The 13,064-nt window shown below is 44.3% G+C and overlaps 1 protein-coding gene across 6 annotated transcripts in view; it reads left to right on the top strand.

Moving 5' to 3' along the window:
- The window catches only part of AIRIM (AFG2 interacting ribosome maturation factor), a 222,309-nt gene extending 209,630 nt beyond the window's left edge, over nt 1–12,679 (top strand). For 4 of the 6 annotated variants that reach the window (XM_085647915.1, XM_085647913.1, XM_085647914.1 and 1 more), the window contains one exon: nt 8,707–12,168. In XM_085647915.1, the coding sequence (XP_085504041.1) occupies nt 8,707–8,747 (41 nt within the window). In that variant the 3' untranslated portion in view covers nt 8,748–12,168. Of the gene's footprint in view, nt 1–8,706 lie in introns of all 6 variants that reach the window. The other 2 variants (XM_085647911.1, XM_085647910.1) reach the window with 1 other exon arrangement.
- The last annotated feature ends 385 nt before the right edge of the window (nt 12,680–13,064 follow it).

Genomic DNA, 13,064 nt, shown 5'->3' with positions numbered 1-13,064 from the left:
TTTTCCAGAAAGTGCAGTTGTTTCTCTTTAAGGGTGCTTTCGAGAACATTCTGGACTCTGAAAGAGGAGGGCGTTGTTTCTCTCGCTATTTGCTCATTCTGAAGGATGGAGGTATTAGGCCTATTCTGGAGCTTCGGCCTGTGAATGTTTTCCTGTGGAAAGGCACATTCAAAATGCTCCTGATGGCCCAGATTCTGTCTGCTCTGGACGCGAGCAAATTGATGGTGTTCTTGGACCTGCAGGACATGTAGTTTTATATACCCCTCCGGCAGTCCCACAGACATTTTCTGTTCCTCAGATAGTCCAGGAGCATTTTCAGTTTGCTACTCGGATGTTCACTAAAATGAAGGTGGTGGTCACTGCTTATCTTCGGAGGTTGGAGATAGCTGTATTTCCATACCTTGACAACTAGCTGTTGAAGGCGGGCTCTCCACAGTCAGTCATGGACTACCTTCAGACAACAGGGAATGTCTTGACATCGTTGGGGTTCACTCTTAACCAACCAAAGCCCCACCTGACTGCTTCGCTGAGGCTTCCATTTGTTTGAGCAATCCTTGAAACATTGGAGTTCAGGCTACCCCTCCTCCACAATGAGTCCAAGACATTCTGGCTATTATCCCGATCTTTCAGGTTCGATCCTGGATCATTGTGTGAGCAGCTGTGTATCTTCATGGCCTTCTAGTTCCCTGCACCCCCTTGTCATCTATGCCGGGTGGCACATGCACGCTGGGCAATGGAATCACAATGAGTCCAGCAACAAGGCAGTGTGCTCGATGTCATCTTGATCTTGGAAGAGGTGACTAGAGATATGCAGTGGTGGCTGCTTGAACGCTATTGGTCCAGTGGCAGACCCCCCTTGATGCCTAGAAAGTACTAGGCTAATAAATGTGGTTTTACTGCCTGATCTGGACCTATTCCTGCTCTACAATGTCTCTACAATGTCATGGGGAAAATTCAGCTAAGGAATTATGATTCATACTGTTAGCAGCAGGATATTTGGCTGCAGCAAACTGTGCAGCTGTGTAAAGATGCAACTAAGTTAGGATAGGAAACCTCATGAGCTGCAGGATGCTTTGGTTTGTTTCTCCGTGCATTTCACATTGTGAATGGAGTTCATTTTACATTGTTAGGCTGTACCTATGGGATTTGGTGTTTATTTGAAAGCAAGCATGAGCACAGGTAAGCTTTGATTGTTACCACGCAAGTGTGGACCCTTGCTCCTGCTGAGAATTGCACAAGGCACTTTCCCTTTTGGGTCTGTGCAGCATTCACTGTACTAGATCATTTAGTGTCTTGAGGAAAGAACTAGCACAGCTCAATGTCTTCATTAAATTTGGTTGTCATGGTTTGTGTAGGTGATTTTGCAGCATTGGATTAGCTTCAGCACCATAGTTCCAATCTTCATTTTTACATGCAGGCAGTAGGAATGGAAGTTTAATTTTAGACTATCACACAGTAATACTAAGAGCAGGACTGTTGGATACAGTACATTTTTGACAAGATATTGATTCTGAAGATGTCCTTAAACACTAATCTTTGTTGCCACAATACTGATATCTGAGCTCTCAGAAAGCAAAGATCTGTCCTACTCTCGGGCTATATGGATGACATCTTGTTGGTGACACTTTCCCTGGAGTGAGAGCCTGCTCACAATTCAGCTGCGAACCTGCTTGCTTCTACACAGCAATATGCAGTGAAGAGTGTGCTGAAACCATATGAGGTCAGCCATGCTACCAGAGGTGAGAAAGTAAGTGCAGCATTCCAGGGGGTGCAGGGACCTTGTGGATAGTCAAAATGTCATGTTAAGTGGCTTGTCATGGCCCAAGTTGGCCACCCTGTATGTCCAAGCCTGGATTGGACTGGGGCAAAAAATAGGCCTGGACACCAAATTAAAAGTGGCCCCTCCTCTACTGAGTTAGATGGCTAAATATAATAGCCCACATTTGCAAATCAGGGCAGTTTTAAACTTGTATGGGCACGCTGTATTGATGTTTTGCAAAGTATGGTAGACTGCATGGATTTGTGCTTGCTTCTGGCAATGTTTTTGGTTATATCGGATATCAACATTAAAAAAGGCCCACAAGACTATAAACTCGGCCCACAAACAGCTAAAAAACTGTCCTATACACTGACCTTTCAGACCAGCCCGTCCAGCACTGCCTGATTGCCCTATAGGCAGGCCCACTGGAATTATGCAATTGTCTGCCCACTGCAGTTTTCGCATAGTTATGTATTTGCCGCTTTTCCTCATATTCCGTCATCTGCTGCATAATCTGCAGATTTTATCAAAAACATTTTTTGTTTCTAGCTCAAACAGTTCGAAAGTCACTAAAAATGCAGTGGCCCTTGTTACCGCGCAGTGGAAGGCCTTTTGCAAAGGCTGACTGATCACCTTTCTGTTGCTTATTGCTATATTTGGGTATTAAACAATTGTAAAAAGCACAAAATAATTAAATAAATCTATTAAAAAATGTGCTGTATGACGGCGCATAAATTGCCTTTATTTGCCACATAATTTACTCTTGCTTGCCACATAATTTGGCCCTTTCCTGCCGTGTAATTCCAGTGTCCCTGCCTATAGGCCAGTCCGACGCTGGTCCAGGCATTCTGGCAACCATTCTTTCAGCTTGCCTCGCTCTTTCAGCTGGCAAGTCTCTCAGCCAGGGGCGGCTCCTCCTCTAAGGCGGAGGAGCATCACTCCACTGCTTATGCAGTGTGGAGGAAAAAGAAAGTGATAACGAAACGCGTTATCATTTTCTTTTTCCATTCCTAGGTGCAAGGAGGGGCGGGCTGGCCAGAGCTGGAGCCAGGGGAGGAGTGGTTTTCCCACAAAGTGCGCATGAATGTTTGACCGGCCATCTTGGGCCGGCCAAACATTCATGCGCACTTTGCATGTTTCCCACCAGGCTGCATTACACAGCCTGATGAGGAACATGCATAGGCTCCCTGACCCTGTCTGAGCCAATCACACTGCTGCAATGCAGCTTTGTGATTTGCTTAGGGGAACCCATCACAACACTGCATTGCAGCGTTGTCATTTGCTTAGGGAGCCTGGGAGCTCGGGTGCTTCCCCTGCGACGAGGAGAGTCTGCAGAGGGGAGACGGCTGGCGGTGCGAGCAGCAGGTAAGGATTTTTTTTTTGTTCATTTTTTTTTTATTTCTATCCCCACCTCCCCTTGCATCCGTTCCCTACCCCCACTGCTCTCAGCATATATCTTTCTTTCAGTCTGGCCTCGGTTCTGCCACTGTCACACACACCTTCCTCTCTTCTCTTGTTTCCTGGAGCGCAGGCATTAGTTCAGTTTCTCCTGACACCTTTTTTTCGGCTCTAGGGACATCAGAAGGCCTCACTCTGCATATACTGCTATCCGCTCATCAGAAATTGTTCCTCTATTTCCTGGATTATTTCTTGGTTTCACTCATTCTAGTATATTTTTAGATATTTTGGTGATGTGAGAGCTTCACGTATGTGCGTCTGAAATCTTAAGCGGCTGAGCCACACCTCTCTCTGACCCTATCTTGAGCAAGGAACTGAATGCTTATACTTGATCCAGGACCGTCTTGCAAAACGAGCCCCTGGGAGGTATCGAGGAAAACCTTTACAGCTTTATTGAGAATTCCACTTCACGAACAGCATCAAGAATGACCTGAGGGACAATAGTAGCTGGTGAGTTGGAGCCCTGGTCAACTTGTCAACCATTCGTTTTGCTTTCTGTGAAAGGTACTCTAAAGGTCTTAGAGTAACCCTAGATGCTGCTGTAACTTCAGTGGCCCTGCCTGTTCTGACATGCATTTCAAGCTTGAGTATTGCTGAAAAAACCCCTTATATGCCGCTGCAGCCTCCATTTGAGAATGTTTTTCTATAAACTCTCAAATCACTTCTTTGCCCATTGTCCCCAGTGCTGCACTATTTCCCATCCAACAAAAACCACTAACAGTTGCTCATTTGAGTCCTTCATTGTGGCTGTCCATGCTCTGTGGATGTCTGCACTCCTTTCCTAAGCAGATCAGAGCAAGTTGCAGACTAAAAGAAAATGCAGTCAGAAAGCACTGACAGCTATCCTCACCCTCAGAGAATGAGAGAGGTTGTGAGCAGTGGTATCTAGCTTCAATGCAGACAGAGCTCTTCCTCTTGATTAGTTGCATTAGTTTAAACTGAAAACCACAACCCCTAGGTACTATTTCTAATCCAGGAAAGTGCCTTTTTTTGTTTATCCCTTTTAAAAAGTATTCTGAACACAGAAGTACTTTAGATTCAAGGATGTGCATTCACCTAATTGAAGAAACCTCACAAATGTATAAAAGGTATCAGGACCATTGACTTAGAACCCATGGAATATGTTGAAACCCACAAGACCTTCTGCTCCACCAGGCTTCGACATTACAGACTGATCCACCTCGCTTAGACTATATAGCGAGATAACCTAGCATCTGCACCTTTTCTCTTAGGTTTCCTTGGCTCAGCATAGCAGGTCCGATGAAATTAAATACATATGGTCTCTACCAACAAACATTCAGTACTTCAAAAACAATCTTAATAAAGTTGAGAATTGTGTTTGTAGTTTTTCACAACTATCTAATGTTGGATGCTATTGCAAAGAATAAGCGATGAAAAGTTTTCGAAACCCCAATTTTGACAATTTGACGCAGTCTCTGCATTGAAGGCGAAACCGTTTGGTGAGGAAATGCACATAGCTTTTTGAAACCAGCATGAATGTACATATGGAGGGGAGGGAGGGTATGCGTGTGTATACACAAAAGATCAGTGATTGATTTTTTTAACCATCGAAATTGGGATATTAAAGAAAAGGAAAATCAATATGGGCAAAATGCTTGGACCTACTCCTAGAAGAAACTACACTTTATGCAGGGTCCTGTGTTACCCCCTGGCGTTGATGAGGTGCTCCCTAAAAACAGTCCTTAATTTGTAAAAGTAAATAAAGAAAAAGGCCAAGATACTTCTCAGAAGACAGCTACAGATTGCATCATCCACTGTCCCTGACCGCGATGAGAAAAGCCAGTACCGATGCAATATGCAAACAGTGACACTCCTACAGATGTACAATTTGACCTACTAGTTCATCCAAAGCTGCAAGAAGAACCCATGCGCATGGGAATTATTTTCTTTGAACTCGTATTGAATTGTTAAACATTGGTAAAGATGTTGCATACGTGCTTTGTTTAAAATGTAAAAACCAGTGCCACCACGTGGAGGAATGTCATGACAGTGTTAAGAAATAAGTGCCGGAGCTGCGCCCCGGCAAACACCGGTATAAATTAAGCTTTGCTGAGGACTATATGTCATAGCAACAAACTGCAGGCCTGGCGTTCCCCAGACCCTTTGCTGCAGTGACTGTTACTGGATCGCCTTCAGTAGAGTGCTGCTCACCTCCCCTCTGTGGCACGTAACAAAATACACTGCCAAGTGTCTCACGCTAATTTTCTGAGGAATGATATCTACAGTTCTTGCACTTCTTTGCCCCCTCCCCCCTGCACCCACTTTTCGGCTGAAGGGCGTGCATCATCATTCTTCTTTGTGCAGCAGCTGTTTTAAAGTAAAGTACATAAGGAGTATTTCCTCTTGACTGACAGTTGATTTATCCTCTTCTGACTCATACCTACACCACATCTGCATCATTTTGACAGGGAGCGATTTGAGGTTGCTAGAATCCTATCCTTTCTCATTACATTTGGTATTACGTTGAGTTGCTATAACTGAGCCGTTATCTGTTGCAAGACACTGACAATTTTTGATTGGTATCTTTACCCGTTCGCAAATCTGTAATCTGCAACTTCCATTTGAACACGTTTCTATTTTTGTAAATATCAGCTGTCCGAGTAGGAAGGTGCTGAAGCTTCTTTGTGCCCCCCACCCCCCAGCTATGACAAAGTGGTCCAACAAAAGTACTTCTGCTTCATTCACTGAACGGGCGAAGGTCACGATATGTGAAACGTGAAAAAAAGAAACCCTACACTGCTAAAACATTAAATATACTGATATTGTCCTTATACAGGAGACCCCTAACTGAGGAGGACTCAATAACTAGGACTTGCAGGGAACTACTGTTGCTGCAATTAGCTCCAAAAAAGCTGCATAACTATCCTTACCTGAAACTCTTCCTCGTAAAATACTTTACACGTGGGAGAGCCATGGAAGTAGATCATCTTTCTTGAAACCGAAGATGCTCAACAGAACCCTGATTGGGTCAGTATACGCCCTTGATTTAGGACAAAACTCTCCAACCCCTTGCCATTGCTCCTGTCTATAGATACCTGCAGGATAAGAAATGTCTTTGTTCCTACATACGAACATCTATAATGAAGTCTATGGGTTCAACCCTGTCCGAACCCATTTAGAGAGACACACGACGAGCACGGGTTACTAGCACAGGTTCTGTTTTCCTCGGTGGCAGTTGATGGAGTGGATGCTTTGATGGATCGTCAGGGATACAAACGTGGTCTTTTGTTGTACCAGGCGCTCCTTGTGTTTGTGCAAGTCCGCTCAAGACCCACTCCCTTGGCAATCCGCTTCTTCTGGGCCAGTCCTCCCTTCACACTCCTCGTCCGAGCTTTTCCTCCTTGGGCAGACAGCTGCTGTGGGACAAGGGTGCTCATCTTTACTCTCTTAGCAGGCAGGCTCCCAAGTCTCAGGCAGACCTGCAATTTCTTCAGCAAAATGGTCAAATTTCAGGCAAAGTTCCCTCACTCCTGAGAGACTGGCTATTGCCAATACGCTGCAGGGCACCCTTCTTGGTCAGTGAAGCAGTTTGGAACTGGAACAAAGTGAGATAGTTTGAGTCCCACTTTTATACGTGATTTACAGACGAGGAATGTGAATCCACTGGCTACAGTTGAGGAACTGGTTTGGGGTAGTATGCTTTCCTTCATGTTCTGTCTTGAGTGCAGACAAATTCTTTATGTAAGGCGACTGACTGCTCTCACAACAGATGGTGATACTGCTTGCTGCAGGTAGGAGTACCCAGAACATGAGCATAATAACTGTATCTGACCTGGTTGTCATCAGCCTTCTTGGATGGACGGTGCCAGTCAGTGGAAGACAAAAGCCAAGGCTCTGCCTAGAGCCTCTTTCCATTAACTACTGAATCTGCTGACTCACACCACATTGCTCCACTATCAACCAGATGGCAGTACTGAGGAAGAATATGTCAGATGTGCCCTGCTAAATAAGTCCCATAGAATTTCTAAAGGCAGCATTACCTCCATATCTCCACACCTCGGTGTCTAGAGCTACACCCACCAGCTGAGTAATGCATGTAGTTCACATTCAGTGTCATACAACCACCTTCTTCTGCCATGTCAAAACCAGGCACAATGCAGAATGGACCCCACTGGCCACAGCATACTCCTACTCACAAACAAAATGAAGTCCTGCTATGAAACAACATGCGCTTGACATACACACCGGGATATCAGTGCGGGGTATAGGCTTGACATGCAAGCACAACTTCACAACTGTGGATTCAAAAACCATATGCTACCACAACTACTCACTGTATATGTCCCAGAGACGCATACTGGAATATTGTGTCAACTAGAGAGTACACTTTTGCACCCATCCTTGACCTTTCCATGTTCTCTTCACTGAAACATTACTGCACGACTTATTGAAAATGTTAATAAATTATTGTTGAGGGGGAAAAAAACTAGGAGGTCACATCAATGAAAGGTTTTGCAAAACTATGGGAAGGAGCTATTGTGTCCTACCTCAAACCGAAGGAAACCTAGTGGACTAAATATTGTGATTGTTTCTCCAAGGGGTTGCAAATAGAGAAACGAATTTAAAGAATTTGGGTATAATGTTTATTACCAAATAGATTTTAGAGCTTTTATGCTGCTGTAATTTCTCAGGATCTCATGGTTACAGAAACCACAGGTTACAAAAAGCAGCAAACCGTATAGTAGGCAAAATCAATAATACTGAAACTTTAGGGATTAGGAAATACGTTTTTCACACTCGCAAGTTAGAGATGTTGCTGGAAACCTAAGCAGAATTTAGTTTACCTGAAGGTATGTTGTAGACTGTATCCAGTTTTGTGATTATTATTTTTTAAATAAAATTAGGGCCTGATGTAAAGTTTGTTGCATGAAGCTGTGACCATGATGGTGGAGGACATTACCCCTGCCAACATGAGGGTACTCCGCCTACAAAATTTAGAGATGACCGCCGGTCCTACACGTATATCTTTACAATTATAGGAACCGCCCTCGCATAGCTCCCTTTCAATGTACTAAATGTTAAAAAACAAACTCCCAAAGTGGGAGTTTGTTTTTGAAAAACAAAGTACTAAAGACCACCCAAACCCTGTTTTTTTCTCCCAGGGAGTGTTGGCCCTTATTGCTTTTTTCCTGACCCTCACAGCCAGGTTTTTCTTGGTGGCGAAGGACATGGAAAACAAGACATTACACAGTCGATCCTAAATAGGTTGGACGTTTTATTGTCCTTCCTCCGACGGCCTCCTATTTGTCATTGGACAATTGCCTATCAGCCATTGGAGGAAATTTGCCATTGATGGAATACTTGAGGTGCACCCGCCTCTAAATGATGCAGGCGGATCAAAGATGCGGAGGACAGAGTTCTCCTTCACGTTTATGTCTGCCAAACTGTAAATCTTGACCCCAGTTTGGAAAGAGGAAAGAAAGCAGGCATATATAAAAATACTAAAACCTTGTCTCCTTCTTTTTTAGACGTTTTGTTGAAGGTTTCATTTTTCCGAGAAGCCAAGTGAGCGTTTGGAGGAAATCAAGGGACGTGAATTAAGCCTCATGGGCAATCTCATAGGTGCAATGTGAGAATGCTGTGGTGACCAGGGCAGGAGTGCCGCATGAAACTTGGTAAAGAAAGAAGATGAAGCACATGTTTATACGGCCCATCTCAGCGTGAAGATCAATATGCGTGCCAACAGAAAAGGTTGTACGTCTGAATGCCACGCACACAAACATGCAATTATTGCTTTGAGTACATCTGGAATAAGTTGGTTCTGCAATGGGCCTCTCTATATAAAAAGCATCAGGTGTGCACAATGGTGAATGGCGGTAAATTCTTGACTGGCAGCTGCTTTCCGGGACAATTCTCCAATATGCCCTTTACAGTTCATTAGAGTTGTAACATCTGCATCCTTTACAGCCTTTGCAACGGGAGTAATCAGGATTGTCGAGCTTTAAGAAGGAAGGCTCGACTGAACTGACTAATTTAGAGGGTTTAAAAATATATATAATTTACTTTGTACACTTAATTTTATGTCTGTCATACTTTGCAACTCCGCATACACCTCCAAGCACGAAGGTACTTAAAACAAGCAAAATATTTAGCTCATTAGCAGCTCATTCAAGCTGAGCATCTCTGAGCTGCTACCCAAATAGAATCAAAGTAAACGTGTCCAATCTTTCAGCACCTACAGGGCTGCCTTTAGCACTGGTAGCGCCTGGTGCGACAATACATTTTGGCGCCCCCCACACCCATGACCACCTCCTTGGAGTGCCCCTCATCTCTCCAATCATAAGGTATTGCTAAACACAGCAACCCCCCAGGTCAGCACCCCCTCCACAGGTCAGCACCCAGACCGGCCGCAACAGTTGCACAGCCCTTAAGCCAGCCCTGGGCACATACACCCAAATAGTACTCTACTAAAAAAAAAACCTGGAAGGAACAAAGTCAGCCTCTCCCTAACCAATACAAATAGTTAATAAACAGTGCATGGAGAAATATGGAAAAGACACAGATTCCAAAAGCGATATTATGCTAAACAAATAGTAGAAATGTGCGGTACATATGCTGATAAAATAGTATAACAATTTTGAGATATTTTCATTTTAACCAACATGCTATCTTTCAGACACTACAATGATTTCTTGAACGCAACCAAGTATAACTTTACTATGTTCAAGGTAGTTATTTTTTTTGTTTAAATTTTCTTGATAGAAGGTTGCAAGTAGCTGGTTCTTTTCAGCCAGGCATCCTTTTTTGGGTCTGGCTTGACAGAGCTGCTTTCCCCAGACAATTGCTTTGGCAGCGCCCATAGCCTGGGATCCAGGAGTACATGTTTTGATTAGGCTGACGTTCTGTGCTTCCACAAAAAATTGCTAGCTCTCCACATAGCTTTGATAATTTGTTTTTTTATCTAGCTGCTTGAACTTTCAGGATCACACACATGCCATTGTAATGCTATTAAAATGCCTGAGATAACTAAACACTGTCTCTGGAAGCAGCACAGATGGGACGAGGGCAGTAATTGACCAAATGGATTTTTATGTCTGACTTGACACTGCATTCCTAAGCCAGCCTATTGGGATTGCCAATGCTTGTTCAGACCTATAGTTGGAAAAATCATTCTGCTAACAGTTTAAAGTCACTTTTAGCTCCGTTTAGTAGACCCTAGTGCTTCAGTTCATCAGGAAAGTATTCAACGAGAGATGATTTTAGGCCAGGTCCCTTGAGCCATTGACTTTCATGTGTTTTTCAAGGTTTGCCATTGCTTGGATAACTGTCCACCAAGACCATGGCATTTCGAGGATGGTTACATTCCCCATTAAGTTTTAATGGTGGATTATCAAATAGCCCTTTTTCGGTCTCACTGAGTCAGCACATGCGCTGCTCTGCGAGACATTTAGTGAGTGGGTTTACAAAGGGCTGCCACAGGCTTTTGGTGGCCTAAAGCTGGCGTGCACGCGCGCAGCCGGCATCTGTCTGCCTCTCTGTTATGCTCGCGCAAACTCCTTCGCCCTCCCTCATCACAGAGCACGTCTTTTCACTTTCAGCCCGGCCGCGCTGCAACTCCCCCTCCCTCACCTCTCCTTGGAGTCTGCAGTCTATGGAGGCAGTCTCCTCTCGTTCAGTGAGCCCATTGCGGAATCCCACGTGCTCTGTTTGTATCACTTTTTTGTGCACGTTGCAACCAAGCCATATTTTAATACTGAATTGAGCTGAAACTGGAATTAATGTCCAAATCGATTAAAACTCATCTGGACAAACCTAGCCTAATGTCTTCCCTTAAAAATTAACAGAATTCGAAATTCATATGCAGATATTGGTGAGGTAACACCCATATTTGTGTTATTCCCCATTCTTCAGGGGGCCTCGTGGGATAATTGTTCCATCACAGAATTCCCACTACTCACAAGACCTTGAATACTGGATGCAGTATTACTGCACTGAAATAACTAAGGATCGCCTAATGAAGCCTTAGGGTGCTTGGTAGCATGATTTTAACTATATAAGCCATACATGATCTGCAGCCCTATACGTACGTTTCTTTGTGTTCTGAGATGCGATTTATGTATGTGTATGCTTTAGTTTTTAGGTCTCGCCTGGCGAACGCAGCGCGAAGCGCTGTCGCCAGCAAGATCTATTGTTGCTGACTTGCCTCGGAAGTGGGACAGAAGATGGGCACGCACAGGCTTTTGGCGGATTGGAGCCTGTTTACGCGCTTACAGCCACGCAGCGTGCACATCTCCTGTCCCCCTTCCTCCTCGCAAGCCAGCATGCAGTTTCACTTTCACTTTATTTTTTTAAAACCTCGCCCCATCGTTGGAGCGGCCCGCAACGGTGGGTCCGTTCAGGACACAAACATTGACACTGTGCCTTCATCGGCACAACCACTGTACAAATGGAGAATCCCCCACTCACCCGGTCTGCGGGGGGAAGTCTCCTGAACGGCGGCTGGCTGCGGCGTGCTTCCGGAGCACTCCAGCTCCACTACTGCCAGCACAACGCGGGGCTCTCTCCTTAGGCATGGGAGCCCTGCACTGCTATCTGCCGCTCTTCACCCGGGCCCCCTCCTGGGACCCGGGACTTCAGCTACTGCACTTCCTCTCTGGTGCCGGGGCTCCCTCTTCACCACGGGAGCCCCGGAAGGGGACAAGCGCTGCTTGCACCGGCCGCATGCGCTGCTACTGGGCACGCAAAAGTTACAGGTACCGTGCATGCGCAGGCAGCCCTCGCCCTCCCTGGTCTCCTCCCCGGCCCGTATGTGGAGCTGCTTTCTATTTTGTTTGTTCTAAAAGGTTCTGGGGTGAGCAGAAAGGAGGTATTTAAGGCAACACAAATTTTTTTTGTTGTACACATAAGAAAAACAGAATCGTTCTGCATTTATCTAAACTGTGAGTCTTCCAATTTTGTCATCTGGCTTATATTAAACCGATTCTACCATATTTTTGCACCAAATTACTAACTACTTTCTGATGTGTTCAATTTTGCATTAGATTTCGCTTTTATTATTCATGTCTGTCTCTTATGAAAGCGCAAGACACTTAGTATTTAAGTGGTTCCCAGGAAAGGTGAGTGTGTGACTATGTATTGTACGGAATACAATACCCTTTGTTGTACACTTTATGGATATTGAAAGTCATCTCAGAGTTCCATTGCTTTATGAAGGAACTTCGCCTTCAGCTTTTTCCCTTTTATAGTTACGGAACTCCTTGGTGACTTGCATTCATTCTCCTTATAATATATGACGGCGGGTACTTTATCCCACCAGTCATGGCCCTTTGATTGTGCAAACTATTGCAGGACAGCTTCTAATGTTTTGAAGTGTGAGTATTTTAGACCTTGCTTGTGGAAGTTGGTAGTGAAGTCATTTCTTAAGGAGTAAAAAAAACAGGTTTTTTTTCAGGAAGTATTTTTAAGCAGATAAAAAAAATATATATGTTTCAAATTATAAAACACAGATGTATATTTTGGGCAGCTGAATATTCATGGAAATGAAAAGACATATTTTTCACCTTAAAGCCCATTTTCAGGTCTGAAGTATGATTTTTGATATCACTAACCTCCGTGGGCAGAGGTCTGTCTGTTACTTTTGCCTTTTTTCTTAGGAGAAGTTTATATAGCGGGCTTGTTAAGGATATTAAAAACTCCTCTGCCCTCGAGACTACTCACTACCTGGAATAAATGATATCCCTGCGTTTTAATAACGTGCAGCGTTTTAGCAGTGGTAGAACTCTCTGGCAGTGCTGAAGTGCTGGAAAGTCTTCAAAAAAAAGGGGGGGAACCCAAATTGATAACCCTCCGGCATCTGGGTACATGAACAATAGAAAAGAAAAATAAT

This window comes from Triturus cristatus, chromosome 3_2, assembly GCF_964204655.1.
Source record: "Triturus cristatus chromosome 3_2, aTriCri1.1, whole genome shotgun sequence".
NCBI classification, from domain to species: Eukaryota; Metazoa; Chordata; class Amphibia; order Caudata; family Salamandridae; genus Triturus; species Triturus cristatus.
This window is presented reverse-complemented; position numbering and strand designations above follow the sequence as displayed.